We start from the raw sequence: 24,346 nt of genomic DNA on the forward strand, positions 1-24,346 counted from the left end.
CTTTAACACATACTTTCAAGTATGTTAAAATCAGATTTACATTGAAAGAAGTACTGAAATACGTATATAAAACACATTTAAGTATGTGTTCAAACAGCCGTCAAATAAATTCCACCAACAGTTCTCATAAGACCAGTATTTTACACGTGTAGATGTACACAGAAAGTGGTAAATATCCTTGTACCTACTTCCTGAATATCATATACACCTGGGTAATCAACTCTAACAGTGAAATATCTCTAAGCTCCATTATGGAATTAGCCATTTTAGATGGACACTACTCTTTCAAAATTCTACTTGAGCATAAGGAAAGGTGGACAGGCCATAAGCAGTATTTGTCTAGAATTCCAAGGAAGGCCAGACAGAGACCTTACCTTCAGGAGAACTATGAAATAAGCCATATCTACTAATGAATTAAAATTTAGGTACAAAAATAAATTTGGAACACATGATTTAAAAGCATAACATGAAAAAAATAGGCAGATTTGTCAAAATTAAGCTCAAAATGAGTTAAAAACAATGGCACAGCAAAAATCACTATGTGTAATCAAAGATGGCAGCAATAGAGGTATATTTCAACCCAGGCAGTTGGTAATCACACTACAGTGTAAATATGACATTTAATCTGTAAAAGTGAAGGTATTTGAGTAAAGGAACAAGGGGTTCATTCTGCATTCAGTGGCTACTGAGGACTATTCCCAAGATAAAACTATAAAAACTGATGAGGTTTCATGCTCTCACAGGCACTTTTATATCACAATGTGGGTATCCTCCTCACCCCAAAAACCCCCTCCCCAAAAAGAGACTAAGAGAGTAAGAGAAAGATTTTTTTAAATCCGAAGGTAGAGGAGGGCCTTGGTAGCTTGGTCGCTTGGCCATCTGACTTCGGTTCAGGTCATGATCTCGTGGTTCGGGAGTTCGAGCCCATGTTGGGCTCTGTACTGACAACTCAGAGCCTGAAGCCTGCTTTGGATTCTCTCTGTCCTTCCCCCGCTCCTTCTGTCTCTCAAAAAATGAATAAATGTTAAGAAAAAAAATTTTAAGAATAAATAAAAGAGATCTAAGGTACTCATTTATTTATTACAAAAAAAAAAAAAATCTGAAGGTAGGTAGGATAGTATGATGGAAAAAACATGGAACTCAGAGGCAGATGACCTAAGTTCAAATCCTAACCTGACATCACCTCAGCCTGTTTCTTCACCTATAAAATACAGATGAAAATAATCACATGGTTGGAGGAATCAAATAATATTATATATATATATAATCGCATTTGTCTAGGGGCTCCTGGGTGGCTCAGTCATTTAAGCATCTGACTTCAGCTCAGGTCATGATCTCATGCTTCGTGGGTTCAAGCCCTACATTAGGCTCTGTGCTGACAGCAAAGACCCTGTAGCCTACTTCACACTCTGTGTCTCTCTACCCGTCCCTGGCTCATGCTCTGTCTCTGTCTGTCTCTCTCAAAAATAAATAAACATTAAAAATACATAAATACACTGCATTTATCTAGAAAGAGGATCAAATTTCTTCTGCATGACTCCCAGGGATGAAGTAGGTTTCACCAAAAGGTAGCCATGGTTGACTGGTTTGATGGGCTTATCAAAAATGTAATGGGCTGTCCCACAGTATTAAAGGTAATCATATACAGACTTACTGCCCTCTTGGCAAAAATCCAGAAAAACACAATAAGTTGATATACCATCTCCACAATAGCCATGGCGTCTAATATTTGCTTTCACCTTCTCTGGGGAAGAAGCAAAGATAATAATTGCATATGATTTTAAATATGTGCCAGATTAATTTTTGCCTGTGTACATGATGCAACTGAAAGAGGACTATAATATCTGGATCGATCTGTCCAAGTCCCAGCTTTCCACGTCATAGGTTTGGTATGAGACGTGAATACGACAGTACAACTGCCTAGCCACAAAACAGCTTCAAAACTATCATCCCGCCTTTACTATGCCACTTACAAACTCATATACACTCACATTCACTTACACACTTATAAGTTCATATACACTCAATTTTCATTATTTGGTATTCACAGCACAAGGATATATTGTTCACCACAATATTATTTTTAAAAGCAAATAATCACCAACACAATAAAAAAGATTCTGCTCAGAAAAACTAAGTTCTATAATTTTATATGGAAATTATGTACTGCTTTAAAAAATAAAAAGAACTGGATGATGCAGTATTAGTAACTTTGTAGTCATTCTTCCATTCATTCAACAAATAATAGTAAACACCTATTATGGGCTAATCATTTGTAAATTAAAGGTTTTTTTCGCTCTGTAATTGAAATTTTAAATACATATGTTCTATAGAATGCAAAAGAAAATCTAACCTGGATTCTGGCTATAAAAAGGTCCTCCATTCATCTGATTCTGAAGGCTGGTTTGTGAAGTTATGGAAGGAGGGCGTCTATACGGCAGCGAGCCCCCTATTGTTGGGGGAGTGTGGCGAGAGACAGGTCTATTCATGCTGTAGAACTGAACAGGATGACCTGGAAAAGGGAGCATCAATTTGCCATTAACAGAAAATTATCTCAAACTGTTTTATTTTCTAAATCTTAATACTGATTAAAAATAACAATGTTTAGCTAATTTAACTGCTATCTGACAAACATCATACAAGGCCACAGCTATTGCTGCTCAGCTGCCATATCAGAGTGCAAAGCAAAAGGGGCACCTGGGTGGCTCAGTTGGTTAAAGGCATCCAACTTTGGCTCAGATCATGATCTCGTTTCATGGGCTCAAGCCTTGCGTCAGGCTCTGCACTGACAGCTCAGAGCCTGGAGCCTGCTTTAGATTCTGTTCTCTCTCTCTGCCCCTCCTCAGTTTGTGCTCACTCTAAAAACTAAATAAACTTTTTTTTAAAAGTACAAAACCAAGAAAGTAGGTAAATGAAACTAGGTTTGGGAAAGCCATGGTCTAAATAGATTACTAAAAACATTATAATTTTATTACACTAATAATTTGACAGGGTTTCAAAATCATTAGCCAATTAAAATTTGTGGCTTACTTCCTCTTCTACGCCACAAAAATGGCCACTAAAAACTAAACAAGAATGACCTTTGGAAAAACAAAAGAAAAATGTTTGATACACAGTCTTATCCAAAATAATAATAATAATAGCAGTAAATTTAAGGTAGCAAAGCAGTTCATTTACTGGAAAACAAAATATTTCAGCAAAAGGTCAAGTGACATAATTCCAAATCAAATACATCTTTATTCAGTCAAAACCCTCCATCGGGCACCTGGGTGACTCAGTTGGTTAAGCATCATTGGCTCAAGTCTTGATCTCACCATTTCCCAATTCATTCCATGGTTCCCCACATGGAACTCTGTGATGACAGCTCAGAGAGTGGACTCTGTTTCAGATGCTGTGTGTCTCTCTCTCTGTCTCTACCCTCTACCACTTGTGCGTGCGCTCTCTCTCTCTCAAAAATAAACAAACATTAAAAAGCTTTTTAAAGAAACCCTCCATCTTCAAAGCTAGATTATTTTGTCTTAAAAGTAGAGCTTGGGGTGCTGGGGTGGCTCAGTTGGATAAGTGTCTGACTCGATTTCAGCTCAGGTCATGTTCTCACAGTTTGTGAGATGGAGCCTGTGTCATGTCGGGCTCTGTGCTGACAGCAAGAAGCCTGCATGTGATTCCCTCTCTTCCCCTCCCTATAAATAAACAAACAAATAAATAAATAAAATTTTAATTAGTGCTTAAGCTATTTACAATGATAAATAAAGCTAAGATACAAAAAGTGTATCAAAATATATCTTATTTCATTTGACTTCATTCTGGCCAACGTAGCAGTCCACAGCGTTCTAGTATAGGGTCTCTGGCAGACCCACTTGACCTTGTACATCCCTGGCAAAATAGAAATTTGTTTTTCAAGGCTAAAAAAATATATATGTATCTTATTTGTAATACCATCTCTGAACCTATACATATTTATTAGCAATTTCACTCAACTGTGCTTAGAATACTTCAACAGGTAGTGCTAACATTCTTTCTTTTTTTTTTTTGTTTTATTTATTTTTGATAGAGAGACAGAGCATGAGAGGGGGAGGGGCGGTGAGAGAAGGAGACACAGAACCGGAAGCAAGCTCCAGGCTCTGAGGTAGCTGTCTGCACAGAGCCTGACACGGGGCTCGAACCCACAGACCTGAGATCTGACCTGAGCCGAAGTGGGAGGCTTAACCGACTGAGCCACCCGGGCGCCCCGCTAACATTCTTTCTTAATCTACCCAATTTCCTAATGCAATCCAGTTCCTAAATTTTATCTTGACTCCACTTCCACTTAACATCATTCAGCTGAAGGCCTACTATTACAGACAGATCCGACAAAGCACTAGAACACCCAGGAGGGATCACTCCAGTAGACAAGAAAAGGGGGGAGGAAACATAAGGAGGAGAGAGAAGGGGAGGGAGAAGTGAGAGGGGATGAAAGGGGAAGGAAAGGAGAGATAAAGAGGAAAGGGGCGCTTGGGTGGCTCAGTTGGTTGAGTGTCTGACTCTGGCTCAGGTCATGATCCTGTGATTCGCGTGCTGACAGCTCAGAGCCTGCAGCCTGCTTCAGATTCTGTGTCTCCCCTCTCTCTGCACCTCCCCTGCTCACGCTCTCTGTCTCTCTCTCAAAAATAACAAATTAAAAAAAAAAAACAAAAGGATGAGGCACATAGGTGGCTCAGTCGGTTACCTGTCCGAGTTTGGGTCAGGTTATGATCTCACAGTTTGTGGGCTTGAGCCCAGCATCAGGCTCTGTGCTGACAGCTAGCTCAGAGCCTGGAGCCTGTCCTCAGATTCTGTGTCTCCCTCTCTCTCAGACCCTCCCCTGCCCATGCTGTCTCTCTCTCAAAAATAAATAAAACATGAAAAAAATTAAAGAAAAAAACAACAAAAGGAAAAAGGAGGAGAAAGTGCAGGAAGGAAGGAAGAGAGCGGGAGAGGAGAAAAAAAACACTTCTGGTAATTTTTCATCTTATCAATGATTGTAAAAAGGGTTTACATGACTAAAACTAGTCTTCAGGAACTCCAAAAATTTATCAAACTTGGATTCATATGGACTCATATAAAGAATATTATAAAAGTACTCAAGATCTGCTATATCATTTAATTTTATATACGACAGGCATCAAAACCTAAAAATCAATTATGTTGTATAAAAATCTGGAGTATTCAAACTTAAACATAATCTACTGTCAGGGGGCACCTGGTGGCTCAGTTGATTAAGCCTCCAACTTCAGCTCAGGTCATGATCTCACAGTTCATGAGTTCAAGCCCCGCACTGGACTCTGAGCTGACAGCCTGCAGCTTGGAGCCTGCTTCATATGCTGTGTCTCCCTCTCTCTGCCCCTCTCCCCCAGCTCACACTCTGCCTCTCTCAAAAATAAGTAAACATTAAAAATACTTTTTTAAACAGAATCTCCTGTCAAGCCTCTGTAACCACAATAAAAAATGTGAAAGCATACATACTAATAAATTATTTAAAGATATATTTTGTCATTTGAATCATCAGACATAAATACTGGCATTTTAGTAATTAATCTGTAACAAGCTAATACAAACTTAAGATCTTCAAGTTAAAAACTTTTGATAACTGAATTTTATAGATTAGATCCAGCCTAAAATGTAACATAAGTTGTCAAAACTTCAAAAACACTACTAAAGATACTCTACTGATACCATTAATAAAGCATTTATTTTGCTTTGGGGGTAAAAAAAAAAAAGCAAACAAAACAGTTTAATTTTACAGACCTAACTATAAAACCTAAAACTATAAAGTTCTAGGGAAAACAGAAAAAAATCTTAATGAACTTGCATAAGCTAACAAGTTTGAAAGTATGACACCAAAAAGCACAACTCATAGAAGGAAAAAAATCAATGAACTAGACTCAATCAAAATAAAGAACTCTCCTTTTAAAAGACACCATTACAAGAATATAAAAATAAGTCATAAATGGAAGAACATATTTCCAAATCATATAACTGCTAAAGGACATGTATTCAGAAATAAAAGAATTCAAGGGGTGCCTGTGTGGCTCAGTCAGGTGAGCATCTGACTCAGTTTTAGCTGTAATCATGATCCCAGGACCATGAGATTGAGCCCTGTGCTGGGCTCTGCACTGAGTGTGGAGCCTGCTTCAGATTCTCTTTCCCTCTGCCCCACTCCCACTTGCGTGCACACTAAAAAAAGAAAGAAAGAAAGAATTCAATAAGAAAACAACCCCATTCAAAAGGGGTGTGAGGGGAGCGAAACATTTGAACAGACATTTCATCAAAGAAGATAAACAGATGGCAAAGAAGCAAATGAAAAGAGAATCTACGTCAGTAGTAATTAGGGAAATGCAAATCAAAACCACACAAGACACTATTATACACCTATTACAATGGCTATAGTTTTCAAAAGGAGGGTGGTGCCTGGGTGGCTCAACTGGGTAAGCATCTGACTGCGGCTCAGGTCATGGTCTCACGGTTCATGGGTTTGAGCCCCACATCTGGCTCTGTGCTGCCAGCTCAAAGCCTGGAGGCTGCTTCAGATTCTGTGTCTCCCTCTTTCTCTGCCCCTCCCTGCTCGCACTCTGTCTCTGTCTGTCTCAAAAATAAATAAATGTTAAAAAAATCTTTTTAAAAAGCAAACTGACAAAACCAAGTGCTACCAAATATGCAGAGCAACTGGAAGTCTCACACACTGCTGGCTGGTGGGGGTATAAAATTGTTTAGCCACTTTGGAAAACAATTTGACAGTTTCTCATAAAGTTAAACATTCACTTACCATACAACCTGGCACTCCTACTCCCTAGGTGTTTACCCAAATGAACTGAAAACTGACACTCACACGGCAAGTCTGTGTGTGTGTGTGTGTGTGTGTGTGTGCATAAGGCAATTTTATTCATAATAACCCCAAAATGGAAATAATCCAAGGGATAAATCATGGTGCCTCCAAAGGATAGAATACTACTCAGTCATAAACAAAATAATGAAACATGAAGCAACATGGATAAGTCTCAAATGCACTGGTGCCAAAAAGCCAGAAGGCTACATATCATATACTTCTATTTACATGATAATCTAACAAAGTCAAAACTTTAGAGGAAAAAAACAAAACAATACAGATCGAAGGATTGCCAGGGGCTAGGAGTAAAAGGGAAGGACTGATCACAAAGGGAGCATGGAGGAAATTCGAGGATGACAGTACTTGACAGTACTACATCTTGACCGAAATTGTGGTGACATCACTGTGTACATCTGACACAGAAATACATGCCAAAGAAGGTGAATTTTACTCTCTGTAAATTATAACCTTAATAATAGAAGAAAAGAAAAAAATACTTGGTGATTCAAAAACTGTATAAAAGAGATTATACTGATAGAAAATGTTATTAAGGCATTTTCCTTGCTTTTTGTTAAGAAAAACTGTAATTACTCACCCATACAACAAATGTTTATTCAGTGCAGACTCTGAACCAGTACCTGCTATTAAATTATGATTTTATAGCTAAAATGTTGACTCCTAGGTGGGAGTGATTTGTCCTTTCTGGGACTACAACCAACTTCAAGATGTAGTTTTTTACTGCACTGATGCTGGAGTAAAGTAAGATTTCTAGATTTAACTAGATGGTCTGGCCTAACAGAGTTGTGTAGATCAAAGTACAGTCTATGTTTACATTTGTACACTATGGAAAGCTTTTCTTAAAAAGTGCTATTATAAGAAGCTATCCTATAAAACACCATCCAGGATCCATTTTAGCTAAAAGTGCCCTTTACACAAACATCTGGCTATAGCAGCAGAGCTAAATATATATGTATATATATATATATATATATATATATATTCTATGAAGTATTTAGCAAGGTAGGGTGATATATATCCAAACACATACATTTTTAAAATAAAGAATTTATTTACTGACCAGCATCACTATTCACTTTGCAAACATATTTTGTAGCAAGTGAACTTTTTTCCCTTCCCCACCAAAACAGATTTTAGGTTGCAGTTTTAAAACACTAAAACGCCAGCCAACTTTAAGTAACACTTAAGTAAACCTGAAATTCTTAAACAGTCCATAGTCTATGTGTTTCTAGTGCTACTATAATAGACTTACAGAGACATTCACTGTGTTATATCAAATACTACCTATAAAATATACCTTAGAATTATTTTCATAGACATTTCTATTTGTTAAAGACTTAATCTGTACCAATAATTCTAATAACAACTTCTCAAAACTGTACAGAAGATGACTCCATACTAAATTCACAAATCTCAATAAGTGAAATTCAAGCAAAAAAAAATTGTGTTACTCTACTGGAAACATGTATGTGAACTTTACCCTGATTTCCTCAGGAAATTTTACTCTTGTGGTCAAATGCCATTTTCTAAGTAGTCCATTATTCTTCAGATTTTATACACACACACACACAGCACAAACAAATAAAAGTCATAAAGCCAGCGTTCCAGGTAAAAGAGCCAGATGACTGGATATGCCTGCCAAGGAACAAGCCATACTCACCTGTAGGGGGAGTGGAAGAAACAACAGGGGGAGTTGGAGAAGTGAAGCCATCAGCAAGGGTCTGGGCACCCCCAGCAGCGTCTGGGGCAGTGGAGGGAGGGACAGGGGCAGGAACAAGAGGGGCAGGGGCAGATGCGGAAGTAGCAGGAAGGGGAGGAGTACCAGCAGAGCCAGCAGGGGCTGAGGGGAAAGAGGAGGAAGAGGCAGCATTAATGAGGCAGACCATCAGGCAGGTTTAGAAAAGGTACTAGAGAACCTAATGTTAGGTAGTCAGTGCTAACACTACCCCAAGAATACATGAGGTGTTAAAAATAAATGAAGCTTATACTAAAGGGCTATTAGGAAATAATTCAAACTGCTCAGGGTAATGTAAAGATTTTTTAATTCATTAGGAATAAGCATTCCATTTTACCTGAAAGCCATTACTCTGGAAGAAAAGTGCTCCCTTTATATTATAATTTTTAGCATAATATTTTGTAAATAGCACACAAATAAACATAATACACTAGAAAATAGTATTCCATTTTGAATTACACAAATCAGAAAATAAACATATATTCCTGATATACATACCTTATTCAGTAAAAAAGAATTTAGGAAACACAAATCTTTTTCATGATTTCTAAAAAGGTATTATCTATTTGTTATTATGAGAAGCAAATTAAATAGACAATATTCTAAGTCTGTCTTCTGTGTCATACTTTTAAAATAAAGTTTAACTTTGGTGTCTTCACATTAAACAAGCTTATTTTTCTGTTTCAGAAAAAAAAAGTAGCATTTCAGACAGTATTAAGTTCCAAAAGTCCACTAAATTTAACCGCCAAAACTACTTCTAAATCTGTCACTGAGTGTGATTCTCACACTAAGTACCCACTGTGTCCAAAGGTATGCAATGTCATACCACTGGCTGGAATAGAACTCATACTCAGGTGGTACCTGAGACCTCAAAGCACCAACTGAGCCACAGCACCAAAGACATAAAGCCAAATAACAGAGAAGTATGTGAACATAAACTCAGAAATCACTTGGTTAAAAATACAAAAGCATAGGGGCAAGTGGGTGGCTCAGTCAATTAAACGTCCAACTCTTGATTTCAGTTCAGGTCTTGATTTCACGTGGGATCTGCACTGAGCACAGAGCCTGCTTGGGACTGACTCTCTCTCCCTCCCTCTCCCTCTCCCTCCCCCCCCCTCCCTCCCTCTCTCTCTCTCTCTCTCTCTCTCTCTCTCTCTCTCCCCCCCCCCTATCTCTCTCTACCTCTTCCCTGCTTGCATGTGCACATGCACACACCCTTTCTCTCCCTCAAAATAAACAAACATTAAAAAAATGCATAATGATTTCCCAGTATTTCTGGAGTGCTAAAGAAAACAAAATCCTGATTATGAAGAAAGCCCACTGTACTTAAATCATACATTGAATTCAGGTTGAAGAAAGACAAGTAAGGATGAGGCACCATTTGTGTCCTACCTGGAAAGACACTGGGAGGAGAGGGGGTCGGGACGGCGATGGGCACCCCCACGCTCCCACTGCCACTGTTCTCCCGGCTGCTGCTCCGGCTACTCGGGTGGCTCCCTCCGCTACTCCCGCTGCTGCTGAAGAAGTAAGAGCCGCCAAAGCATGAGTGTTTATATATAGGAAGATACTGCCAGCATTTCCCAGAACTTTCTAAAATGAACGTAGCTAAAGATAATTCAAAAGGCCTCCACTTCAAGTATTAATTTCTTAATAAAACAGGAAAAATCTAAGTTCAAGAAACTTGCTTTGACCACTTTTTAATAAACATCTATTCAAGAAATTGAGAAAGGAACAATTCTGCACAAATATAAGTGGCGATAGGGCTCAACAAATAAAAATACTATTACTTTCCGTTATTGTCTGAAGAAACTTGTTTTATAATAAGAAGCTTCCCTAAACAGGTTATTTGATTAATAATTAAAAATTAATTTCATTTGTAATGATATCCTGATATACCATCCAATATTAATGTTTTATTGTATTTGGTTTTTCATCTGTAAAGTTGCACCAAAAAATAACTTGCAATTTCCCACATCTGATGCGTAACTTTTTTTCGGATGTCTGGTCCAGAACCTTTTCCAGGTCAACTGTAACTATTAATTTTGTAGAGAAGTCAGTATTTTAAGATGTCTGTTTTTTGTTTTTTCAACTTCCTGACCTCAAAGAATATGAGAAGAGAGAGGTGGAAGCAGATGAGGTTTGGGGGAGTAGGGTGAGGAAAAGAACTTAGTGCTTGGAAAATGAGAAAGATTTAACTGAAGTAATCTGAACAAATAATGGTACTATGACCATCACAGTTTGCACTGAGGTAGAGAAAATACCTGTAAGTTCGATTTCTTTGATTCACAGAAGCTGTCCTCACAGGGCTCTGCTGCGAGGGAGCCATATTACGGGTTGGGCTAGGTACGTAATCATTTGGTACCACTGGAGGACGCACTGGCTCCAGTGTGCGATAGGGGGAGTGCCGCCTACAAAAAGAAGAGCGTATGTATTGTGTGATTAGCAAGTTTCGGCACAATAAATTCAAAGAGTTGCCAGTAGTGAAATACAATTTGTATCCAGAGAGGAAAATGTTTTAACATAACCCAGCTACCAATTTCAGTCTTTCCTGAGGTATCATTTCTTTGCCATTAGGGTTTCAATGAGTATTGCTGTTAATTTAGTCTCCAACCTCATTTCTCTGTACTAATGCAATTTTGTTCATTCATTCTCAGAGAGCACAAAGATTCTCCCACAGAGTAAGCCAGTGCTTCCCAGACATTTTTTTTTAATGAGTTTGAATTATTTTAGTACTATGCCAAAATTTCCCAACTGTACTGCATGAATGCACTAATTATCTTCCTCACCCCTCTCTCCCTAACCAAAGACAGGATAAATAAATCTAGAATTTGGCTCCACAACCCCCACAGTGATGATCAATAGCAACTCTAACAAGTCACTTCTCTTTCTATAGAGTAACACATAGAAATTGCACTATATCCATACACAGAAAGACACGAGTTAATCTCTTCTCCTTCCTTTCTTCCCTCACTCAACATTTACCTTGATCTCTTTTACCTCTTACCCACCTCGGTGTTCAACATTTAAAAGGGAGAGAGAAAAAAAAAAGACCACCTAAGTCTTTCTACTTATTTTGTTTTAAACCATAATGTACAAAAAAGACTGGATTTTATTAATATATTTCCTTCTCAAAATCTCCCTTAAAAGGAAGAGAATGACAAAACAAAGGAAACGTGATAGGAAAAGGATGCACAATGGCACATTAATGATTATTAATTTTCATCTCTAAGTTTCTAAATTCTTTATGACAATGACAAATATTCAACTGACATGAAAGTGATATTCTATAGATAACAATTCTGGTTTCTAAAAGAATAAAAATTGGGATCTCAAGATGTGAAAATTAAAAAGGTTTCTTACAAATTTCTCAATAATTCACTCCCCCCCAGAGCCCCAAATTTCCTTTAAAGACAGTTTTCCTGGACTACTCAATAGCCCAGATAGATTTTCAATGAGATCACTTTGTACTGACCCTGTCCACTCTACTATCTTCAAAATCTTGCATAAATACATATGTACGTTAATTACTAAAAATAAGTAGTAGCACCTGGGTGGCTCAATGGGTTGAGCATCTGACTCTTGATTTCAGCTTAGATTATGATCCCAAGATGGTGGGATGGAGCCCCACATCATGCACTGCACTGAGTATGGAGGCTGGAGATTCTCTCTCTATCTGTCTCTCTCTCTTTCTCCCTCTGCCCCCTCCCCCACTTGCTCTCTCTCTCTCAAAAAAAAAAATTAAAAATAGGTAAAGGGCACTAGATGACATAGTGGGTCCCAGGAAGAAAAAGGAGCATCAGGAACTTGGATTTAAAATACTAAAACATGGGGTGCCTGTGTGTGGCTCAGTAGGTTAAGCGTCGGACTTCTGCTCAGGTCATGATCTCATGGTTCATGAGTTCGAGCCTCACATCATGCTCTGCACTGATAGCTCAGAGCCTGCTCTGAATTCTTTCTCTTTCTGTCCTGCCCCCATTCTTTCTCTCTCTCAAAAATAAACAACATTTTAAAACAATAAATAAAATACTAAAAAGTTTAGGGGCGTCTGGGTAGCTCAGTCACTTGAGCGCTGGACCCTTGATTTTGGTCCAGGTCATGATCTTAGGGTTGTGGGATTGAGCCCTGAGTCGGGCTCTGTGCTGAGCGCGAAGCCTGCTTAAGATGATCCCCCTCTCTCTCCCCCCCCCCCCCCCCCCATTTTCTCTCTCTCTCTCTCTCTCTCTCTCTCTCTCTCTGAAATTAAAAAATATACTAAAAAGCTTAGGCATCTCTGAAACTATAATGTAAATAAAAAAAAAATAAGATAGGATACTGATTCATTTCCAAACATCTGATTTCCAGACAATAAAAATGTTCTGTTTCATGCAAGAAAAAACCCTTGCTGACTGAGAATACAGTGAAGGCAATGATAAAAAGTAAAAAATAAGGGGCAAAGGAACAAAATATGATAGGTAGGCAAAGACTATGCAAAAACGGCACACTATGAATATCAACTGGTTTGTGGTGCTTAGCAATCTGGTCTCCAGTGATCCTGCAGAACCCTTGCTAATACACAAGGGAAACAAATTCTGGTGTATGAATAAATCTTCAAAATTTGAAAGCAACAGAAAGTTTTGTTTTACTAAGAGTACAGTGGGTTACCTTGCTAACAATCTTGACTTAAAACCTAACAAAATCTGTTAGGTACTACATATAATAGAAACACAGACATTCCACAGGAAAACAAATACTTCCTCTTGATCTCTCTAATCTTACATCAGCACAATTACAGCATACCATGTCATCAATATACTACACTGAAGTTTAAACCTTATTTGATCTACTAGATGCTTTCCTCTCTAATCTAAGCAGAATTTGTTTTGCTGGCTCCAAATAAAATCATCCTGTTCCTGGCAGGAATTAATTTTTATCCTTTCATTTCCCATTGTCCTAACTATAATTCCTCTTCCAACATTCTCCTCTTTTACATTCTAATTCACCTTGTCCTGTCCTAATTAGGTTTTTGTCATTTTCTCCCCCCCCCTTTTTTTTTTGGTGAGGGGGCCAGAAACAAGATTGTCAATTTAAAAATTTTTAAGCATGTATCATAAAGCCAATGGGTGTCAAAGCATTTTGTCTTTCTCTTACACATTTTTTAAGAAATCCAATTTGTGGTACAATGACTCTGAAAAGTTGATAAAGTACAAATATTACCCCCTTTTACAGATGAAAAAACTGAATTGCTAAGAGGCTGACTATGCAAGACCACAGAGCAGGAGCACAACTGGACCACAATTCTAGTCATCTGGCTTCCGGGATATTATGTCCACCTGATCACAAATCTCCATGATAAACCAAATGTTTATATTATGATGCTATAGGAGAAAAATGTTAAGCTTTTACATTAACTGGATATTTCTGCCAAAAGTCAAATCCAGAGCTCCCTTCTGTGAGACAGAATTAAAGCTCAATATTCTCATATTATTCTCATAACCACACAAGATATACAGAATTTTGTAATCTACACAGTGTTCTTCAGAAGAATCGTCTAAATAACACAGAATACTCTAAAACATTTCTGAAATTAGAGTACAATTTATAATAAACCATGAACTTGGGCTAGAACTTTACCTCAAATTTAAAATTCATTAGAAAAATAACTTTTAAACAAAATCTTTTTAAAGTTATAATGATGCTTCCCAGAAAAAAGGAAAGTTACACACACAAAAGATAATCTTGGGATGAAAATGTTGTTTCAAATATTAAACATTAAATTTATGTAGTGTTTAGTTTTCAACAACACTACATGAAATGGTTTTCAATTATTACATACTTACCCAAGTGTCCCCTTCCCTGACATAGGGGGACTGGGGGGTTTCTGAGTTGGAGGTGTCGTACGCGGCAGCCCGCCCATCTTCATATTCTGGGTACTCACCTAAAAAAATGTGGAGGAAAAAAACCAACTCATACACAGTGAAACAAAATGTCACTTTTGGGAAATAATGTTATGCTATTTAACAAAGGAGGGGAAGGTTTAAATAGGAAAAAAAAAATTAGAGGCCATGCATTTCATATGCAATTTCTACTCTACTATTATTCTACAGTTGTACTCAAAGGACTCTTCCTAACATGAGATTTTCAAATGATTGTAAACTTGTATGCAAAGACTGTATTTGCCGTTAGGCCATCACACCAACAGATCACTGGTTAGACTATTTGATACTATATTTAATTTAAATAAAATAGGATGACTATAAGAAATTTAGTTTTAATAAAGAAAAACTCAATTGAAAACAATAATGCCTTTACACAAGTCCTTGTTTTTTAGATAGCAAGTGTATCATAAAAATACATGTCTCCAAATAAAATATGCACTATCGTTTTGATCCATTCTAACCAGAGAATACAAAGTCAAATTCTAGGATATACTGAAAAGTTCACAGTTTTAAAAATAGTGGATCAGCCTTACACTTCAGATTTCTTTAATGCTCTCTTATGAAGGAATCACCTACCTGAAAACTGTCAGAAGTTAAGTCATGTTCCTAAACATCTGAACTAGAAAGTTAGGGCTGATGTATCCCCCTCACTTATGAGGAATAGAGGGACCAATGGTAATGTCCTAGTTCCACTGGGAGTTAGATTCATTCAGGCCCAAAATAAAGATTATGGGAAAGGTGTAATATAGTCCTAAATCAGAACTGGGCCATCACTCCTCACTATTCTGTCTCTAACTGAAAATGCAAGAGGAGGAGAGCAGCATAATCTGAGAACAAATGATGCCACCAAAGAAGTACATCAGCATTAGAAAGCCCTAGAAATCTGGATATCTTGAAGGGATAAGAGAAGTCATTCACAAATAGAGTTCAAATGCAATCTCAAATTGTCTGAGATTATCAATGGGTTAGAGTAAAAATGTTCAACATATAGGTTCATACCTGACCCTATTTTAAGTCCCTGGTATTGTGGATTACCAAACACTTCAAAAAAAGATCTTAACTTTTCTAGTAAGATTATGTCTGGAGTTTTCCATTTTATTTATAAAATGAAACTGCAAGACATTATACCACTGAAATCAGAATACATTTATAACTGTAATTTCAAAATATAAATTTTAAGAAAACAAGTCATAATCAAATACAGAGTATTGAGGCTATCAAAATTAACTGGCTTAACTGAAATTTCTCAAAATCCTAAAATACTACTTGTTATCTGAATAGGCAAGAAATAATATATTATGAAACAAACTCTTCAAATGAATAGCCCAGTGAACAAGTTGTGTGTGATGTTAAAACAATCTTTAATGGCAAATGACACCTTTGAGATGTCAATATTTTTTCAAGTGAAACATTTATCTGTAATCCTTTTGTTGTTACTTTTAATAGATACAAAACAAACCAGTTATATCAAGTAAGAATAAAGATTAACTTCTCCTTGTTCTCCCCTCATCAATAAGCAGAGGGTATACTAATAATATCTTAAAATGAAAATGCCAGAAATTTTTAAAGCATCAATCCACATTTAGGGAAATTTTCAGGAGTAATATGATAAATAACCAGGAGCTTTCAAACTGTAAATCTTAATTTATGACATCAGAAGATTTTTTATAGTAATAACCAAAGTCCTTTAAGCTCAACCTTAAACATAAAACCCAAAGTTACTTTAAGTGATGAGGTTCTGAGAAGGTGAGCCAACACTAAACTACATCAATTTGCTAGAAACAGGAAGGAAAAGGAGCAGGGATAGAAAAAGTAAAAGAGAATTTTATTCTATACATGGAATAGCTAAAATACGTGAAAACAGCTTTCCAACTTTGATTCAATGTTTTGGTATGTAAAGCGTTTTTATTTAAATTGCAGTATCTTCTAGAAGTCTTTTAATCTATAAAAATATATAAAATAAACAACCTGTCTATTAAAATCTGGTGAATATTTCCATAAACAAAACTTGATACATTTTATGACCTGCAGAATCATCAAATGATTGCATTTGCTTGGTTAACGGGGTTTGGGTAAGTAACTTAAATCACTTAAGAAACCAAAGAGTCCCTTACAGAATATCCAAAAATTCTGTGATTTTATACTTTACTGATATTGTACCTTCATAGGAAGCTGAGTTTTTCACTATTTCTTCAAGGTGGTTTTCCTTTGTGAAAAAGGGTAAGTAGAACAATGAATATGCTATGCAGAGTATAAATACTGCCATTTAATTTGAAGAAAAAAGAACAGGAATCACTACCAAATAAAACTTAACTTGTTTATCACAGGCAGGATCTGTATTAAAATTAAAGAAAGTAGATTTCAAATATAAAATAATCTGACTTAAAAATTTTGCTGGATACCAGTCATGGTTCGAAATACTATTTTGAGGGAAATTTATGGGGGAGACATCACTTCCGCACAAGCAAAGCAGCAAAGCACAGGACTAAATTTTGTGTGTGGAGAAGGTCAGGACCTCAGAGAGGGGAGGGGGTGGGAGAGAGAGAGAGAGAGAAGGAAAAGGAGAGGGATGGGGGAGGGAGGGAGGAGGGAGAAAGAAGGAGAACACACAATAAACTCAGGATGAAGAAAACAAAGCAGAGCTACACTTACTTTGTAACAGCAATTCCACACGAAACTTTAAAACAAATTGTAAACATAAGCAGAACTATCATGTGGTTCATAAACATGCAGTTAATGGTCTTGAATCATGAGTGCATGTGCTCATTATACTTCAAAGTTTTACTTGGGAGTCAGAATGAAGCTTTTAATCATTCAATTATGTAGGCATTTTTTTATTCCATAAATGGGAAAGTCATCATTGAGAGCTAAGTAAAGCCGGTATTAGGTATAAGGAGGAAACAGCAGGTAACATCCCCCTATTTTTTTCCCACCAAAAAGAAACCCTCAAAACAGAAGAAATTATTTAATTTAAGTGATGATGCTCAAATACTTTGCCACTGGCCTGTGGCTAAGGAACGTATATAATAATGAAGGTGGAAAAATTCTTTTGTGTTCAGAGTGGTCCTATTGCCCAGGCTTTGGCGGTCTCTACAATCAGCACTATGCGTCAAGCCGATTCTTACGGCCCTAATTGTTTTTTCTACAGTGCTCCTACCTCTCCTGCTCTATGCTTTTGTTTGGGCACATTCAATAACTCCTTGAACCTTGATATATCATAATACAATGTTTATTCAAATCTCAGTGCTTTTCCAGACCCTGTGAACTTCAGTATTTTTTACAAAGCTGGCTGGTCAAATATCCTTGGTTCACAAAGGACACTTCTGCTATGAAAAAATCTCCCATTGACAGATGACCTGCTGTGGCAGAATAGTAGCAGACACATTCTAAAATGATACCCATGGTATATTCTTCATTTATCAATCACTTATCACCTACCAGACTACTAGGCACAAAGGTAAAGGAATATGAAAATTAAGGGAGACATGGCAGGGAGTCAGAATGGGACACAAAAGCCTATAAAATGATTTCTCTGTTTTAAGGAACTTATAATATTTTTGAATAAATAAGACTCCTATGTTTTAAACAAAAAGGAATGTCTACAAATTATACAGAAATCTCCAAAAAAAGAAGTATCAATATGGAAAGGAAAAGCTCCAGAAAAGTTCACAGAGCATAATCTAAGCTAGACTGCTAATAGTTAAAAAAATTTTTTTTAAAGCAGGATTTAAATATACAAAGAGAAGAGGAGTAGTATTGTATAGTATGTCTATATAATTCCACTTTTATACGGCCCCAGGTACATGTTTAAACACTTCCAATATGGCATTCCACCATTCAGCTTTTTATGCCTTTTGTTGTAAAATTATCACTACATTGTTTTCAAAGGTCTTATGAATTAAACTCTACAACTTCTTCTCTCCATTCAACTAAAGAAAACAATAACCTAAATTAACCACCATCAGAACATATTGTATAAAGTGTTAAAAATTCAACTTCTAGTATGCAGGAGTCTTCTGAGTCAAATCCCATGTATCTGATCCCAAAGTGTGATCTTTGTTCAGAGACTGTCTGAAAGGCATCAAAAGTCTGACAGCAACAAGAGCAAAGACAACTCATGAAGAGCTGAGGAAATCAAAGTAGCAGATAATCCTACCAACAAACGTGAGCAGACTTTTAGGGCACTTTGATATAACCCACAGGTCTCCAAGCTCAGCTGGAAAACCACTGAACTGGTTTATTATCTGCAGTCCCTTCCAACTTTAACGTTTTTTAATTCTATTTTCTACCTTAATGTATTATATCATTTCATTAATCACCCTTTCAAAACCAATTATTTTTTATACCAGCATTAAATGAGAAATAATTTGTTATATGCTGAATACTTTGTTTTGGTTCATTGAAAGTCATTAACAATGTGCTAAGAAAAAAAAAGGAACAGGAAGAAAGAAAAGACAGAACGTTGGCACATTCTAGCTTCTAGGATGAACACAGGGTACTCTTCTTACCCGCTGAACTGCACCCAGATATTAACAGAAATACCTACACAGAACCACAGTACTCAAAGAGTGAAGCTTTTTGGTACAAAGAGCAAAGATGTTAAGGAATCTTTTCCCAGTGTGATAGTTCCTTGCTTTCTATGAGCTTCTCTCATTTCCCACTCACACTGGCCTGGCTCTCCCAGGAACAGATCCTGAACCCAGGAAGGTCAAGAAGGAATCTGGAGGAAATGAACATGGCACAGCAGCTTAAGCAAGCTGGTCTATACTTAGGAGGAAAAGAATTAGTCCATTTCCGTGTTTTTCCTTCAGGTAATCTTTCTGTTCACCTTAATCACTTTATTTTTATTTATTTTTATAATAGTTTATTGACACCTTAATCACTTTAAAACATCAACAGCCAAAATCTGAATACAGTATTTATAGGAGAAGAACCTAGTTCTTTGCATTTTATGCAAAAGTAATCTCACAATCCCAGATGCCTTCACTCAGCAAGACTGAGGGCTTGTAGCCAAAATCATCTACTCAATAACACAAGGAATACATGTGCCTCAACTCTAGTCACATCTCTCTACCAGGATCTGTTGAAATGTCAGTGGCCATGGCTAATGATTCAGATCTCAGTTATCTTCTTGTTATCACTTTGTATACTTAAGACATGGCAAATAACAGGGTTTTAGAAGGAAAATGTATTTGAAAAGAAATTACAAAGGTCAGCTAAGAAAATAAGAACAAAAAGGAAATGCATGTTTAATTTGGTGAAAATAATTTTAGTAACATTGTACTTAAAAAAGGTTTCTTGAATATACTTGAATGTCTTTTACCATTAATTTTCCAAAATACTGAAACTGTAAAGAAAAAAAAAAACCCTAAACTGTTACTGAAATACGTAACAAATTATTCCTCTAATTCTTAACCTGTTGTTAAATACTATCATGAACTTTTGATGTTTTGATATAATTTATATTCAGCAAGAAAAACTCTTAAAATGAGTTTATGTTGAAATATATATCTTAATATAGCAATTTGAAAAAGAGACACTAATCTTGATTTTTGCAAAATACATGATACTGCAACTTAAAAAAAAACCCATAACACTGAATATTTTCCACTTCTCACTTACTTTACATTGACTAAGAGTCAAGAGATAATGGCATACTGGCCACAAGGTGTATAATAAAGCACACCATTTATAGAATAAAAAGGCTATTACACAGGGGGAGGGTTAAATGAAGCACATTAGTTGGCCCTCCAATCCGTAACATAAATTCTACATTTACAAAATTCCAGCTAATTTTACTCCATAATGACATTTGATGATAGAGCAACTTACATTTTATTTTCACAAAAATTATTAACATTGTAAAATGAGCATTTATTCAAAAACATTTACTAAGCACCTAATGTGTGTGTCAGCCACTGTTCTAGGTGCACAGGACAAGGTGGTGAACAAAACAAAAAAAAATTCACAGAACATGAAGACACACCACAAAGTTGCATGACAAAAATTTTTAAATATTAGAAAGAGGAATTATTTGTTGATTTTAAAAGGCCAAGTGCCAAGTATCTCTTCACTCCCCATATGTAATATTCTACATAAGAACAAAGAATGGAAATCCAGCCCTGGAATCTCTTACCTTAAATCTAAGCAACCACTTAATGCATAAATGGAGCAAATAAAAGAGGTAAGGAAAAAAAGCATTGAAAGGTTAGTTGGAACTTCAGGATGTGAAGAGAAAGGAAAAAAACAAAGAAAAAACAAGTTAAGCATTTAGCATTAAAAAATAATGTTTCAGTAGATCATAGAAAGAGTGGTCAAAGCAGAATGTGTCATGAACAGGAAGGCTTTTTGATGAAATTACATGACATTGCTTTATTCAAAAACATTATTTAAGATTTCTTCAAATTTGTGACGCATAAACACTAAAAGTCCCAGAGTCCCAAAAGAACATTTTACTTGAATTAAGTAAGAATTGGAGTGGGAAGGAATCATGTTTTTATTATGTAAATGAACAAGCACAAATATTATTGCTTTCTTCTAAGTGCCTTTTGGAAGTAGATTAGGCAGTACCCTAAAATTTTCTATGAGCAGTTATTAGCCTTGAAAAAAATCTCAAAATTATAAAATTTTAAGTATAAAATTCAATATCAAATTCCAGATAATAATGCTTATATCAAAATTCTGAGGAAGAAAAATATTCTAAAAACATTATACTGTATGTTTTCTTTTACCTAGAACTACACTAAATTTAGATTTAACTGATTTCTAGCCATTCTAGTGTAATGTATTTTTTTAATTTAAATTGCTTATATATAAAGACAAATTAACTGCATACACTATACAGTTTCACTTGTATATGTTTATTCAAAGTCACATGTGATATTGCCTTTCAAATGATTAAGACGCAAACTTTAGGTAACTTAATACTTAAGCTGACGCTCCAAATAGTTTCTAAAGTATAAATATCAATTTCAAAGAAATTTATATGCACTTCAGTTTTGATCATGGTATTTTACATACAGAGCAGGTACTCTAATACATTTTAAAAGATAGCCAAAATACATAATGGCTACATACTCAAAATGAGTGGAAATATTAATTCACATATTACTTTTAGCTACACTGTTCACATCCAAATGGTTTCCTATTTTTTAACCCAAAATGTTAAGATAGGATTATTTTAGAAAAATCCAAAGTACATGTTTGTTTATACATGTTCCTGAAAACTAATGCCAGAAGTTTGCTGATAAATTCTTGAGGTAAGGTAAATACTTTAATAATACACTAAGTAATCTTTTAATCAGTCACATTATATCATTAAAAGATTACAGAAATTATACCAAGCTTATTTGCCCAATCTACATGAGGTATTATCATAACTGTTTAAGTAAATGCATTTCATTTAAAGGTGACTATTTAAAACTTGAAAACATAGCAGTAAGAAGAAGCAAGGAGGATAAAATAGTTATAGTAGTAAGGAATCTTCAGAACCACAACTGGGCCAAAACTTGGGCCTCTAGAAAAGAAAAGATAAAAGCTTCATTTTCTAAAGAGTTAGTTTTATTATGGACTACTGATTTTAAAAGGTTGACAAAAATTATACTTACCTTTACACCATGTCCAATATCATCTAGAATTGTATAGTCAATAGGTTTTCTAATATAACGGACTGGTCGTTCAAGATTGGCTGGAGCAATAATCTTATGTGTCCTTGAAGTGTTTTTGTTGGTAGTCAAAATACCAATCTCTCTTCTCGCAACTTTCTCTTTATGAATATCAACGGTCTGCAAAATATAAGAACACAAAAATGTATATAGCTCTAATATCCAGAAGAGTTAAAATATAAATGCTCTGTGATTTAACATCATTATTTATATGCTTATAACCCTAATTGCTAAATTTTCTCCTTTTTGGACCTACTGGGAATCTCCATTTCTAGGCTAAAGCAAGGGCTGGCAAATCATGGCTGGCAGACCAAATCTGGCCCACTAAGTTTTTTAAAACCTGAAGTTTTTTTGTTTTGTTTTGTTTTACAATGCAGAAGTGGTATTTACATGTTTTAATGGTTTTAAAAAGTCAAAAGAAAATTAGTATCATGACATGTGAAAATTATACAGAATTCAAATTTCAGTTTCTATACATAAAATTTTATTGGACTGCAGCCATTCTACTTGCTTACATATTTTCACACTACAAGGGCAGAGTTGAATACTTATAACAAAGACTATGTGGCCTGCAAAGCCTAAAAGATTTATTAGCTGGAACTTCACAGAAAAAGTTTGCAAACCCTTGGGTTAAAGCATGCTAATTTTTTTTCCAAACCCCATTAGTATTTATACTAACATAATGATCAAGAAATCCCCAATGGTTAAGTTGGTAACATTTTAAAAATAACCTATTAGTATAATTTCCATTGGTATTTAAATGCCTTTTTTATTTAAAAAAAAAAAAAAAAAAGGAGGGGAACCTGGGTGGCACAGTCGGTTGAACATTTGACTTTGGCTTGGGTCATGACCTTGCAGTTTGTGAATTCAAGCCCTCCGTCAGGCTCTCTGAAGTCTGCTTCAAAATCTGTGACTCCATCTTTCTCTCTCTGCCCCCTCCCCCACTCACGCTCTGTCTCCTCTGTCTCTCAAAAAATAAATAAATGTTAAGAAAAGAGGCCTAAAATATAACTATGTTAATCATTTTTTGACAAAAAAATTTGTTTTTATCATGACACAATATTCATAAAATACTTCATTAATCTATTCAATTTATTAAATGTTCACATAGGAGAAATGTGTTTTTATTCTTCTATTTGCTAATGGAGCATGAATTTCTGCACACAGTTAATACTATGTTTAATTTTTAATAATTTAATTAATATTATTAAACAGCATTGTCGAACAGCAGGCTATAATTTAGTGGGATGTGAAAAGTAATTATTTTTAAAAATGTTTTCAAATTTATTTATTTATCTTCAGAGAGAGAAAGCTGGAGAGAAGCAGAGAAGGAGGGAAAGAGAATCCCAACCAGACTCCACACTCCCAGCACAGAGCCTGATGCAAGGCTCAAACCTGTACACCACATTCATGACCTGAGTGGAAATCAAGAGTCTGTGCTGTCAGTGCAGAGCCTGCTTGGGATTCTTTCTCCCTTTCTCTCTGCCCCTCACCCACTCTCACTGTTTCTCTCTCAAAATAAATAAACTTTACAAATAAAATAAAACAAAACAAAATAAAAATAGAACCATGTAATACTATAGAAATGAAAAGATAACCATCATGACAGTGTCAAATATCACTTTATGAAATCTGAAAGCTGATTATCCTTTTAAACTACCTAAGGTGTGAAGGAAACCTGAAACAAATTCAAAACGTCCTATTTCAACCAAAAGACTTTAAAAAAATTTTTTTTAATGTTTATTTATTTTTGAGAGAGAGCACAAGCAGGGAAAGGGCAGAGAGAGAGAGAAAGACTCAGAATCTGAAGCAGGCTCCAGGCCCTGAGCTGTCAGCAAAGAGCCTGATGTGGGGCTTAAACCCACAGACAGTGAGATCATGACCTGAGTCGAAGTTGGATGCTTAACCGACTGAGGCAACCCAGAATTGAGGCTTTTTTAAAAAACACTGAAAACGTCTGATCATACCTGGGGTCTGAGGCATTTATATATTACTTCTATGTTCTCTTTATATATACACAAACACACAGCCCAAACCCACAGACCATTACACTAAGGATAAAACAAAAACCAGTGTAGCAGAGAAAAAGATCTCAGACCTATGAACCTAAATAAAAGCTAGTTGCTCTAATAGGACATAAGATTGGGCTCTTAAAGAACAAACAAGGAATTAC

General features: G+C 35.9%; 1 protein-coding gene across 11 annotated transcripts in view; it reads right to left on the bottom strand.

The window, feature by feature from the left end:
• Positions 1–24,346, bottom strand: part of ABI2 (abl interactor 2) — a 120,437-nt gene that overhangs the window by 21,156 nt on the left and 74,935 nt on the right. For 3 of the 11 annotated variants that reach the window (XM_029934022.1, XM_029934020.1, XM_029934023.1), the window contains 5 exons: positions 22,117–22,293; positions 14,411–14,508; positions 10,856–11,002; positions 9,987–10,111; positions 2,354–2,512 (listed from right to left, as the gene is read on the bottom strand). In XM_029934022.1, the coding sequence (XP_029789882.1) occupies positions 2,354–2,512; positions 9,987–10,111; positions 10,856–11,002; positions 14,411–14,508; positions 22,117–22,293 (706 nt within the window). Of the gene's footprint in view, positions 1–2,353; positions 2,513–8,519; positions 8,700–9,986; positions 10,112–10,855; positions 11,003–14,410; positions 14,509–20,645; positions 20,664–22,116; positions 22,294–24,346 lie in introns of all 11 variants that reach the window. The other 8 variants (XM_029934012.1, XM_029934015.1, XM_029934017.1 and 5 more) reach the window with 6 other exon arrangements.

The sequence above is a fragment of the Suricata suricatta genome, chromosome 3, assembly GCF_006229205.1.
Source record: "Suricata suricatta isolate VVHF042 chromosome 3, meerkat_22Aug2017_6uvM2_HiC, whole genome shotgun sequence".
In the NCBI taxonomy this organism is placed as follows: Eukaryota; Metazoa; Chordata; class Mammalia; order Carnivora; family Herpestidae; genus Suricata; species Suricata suricatta.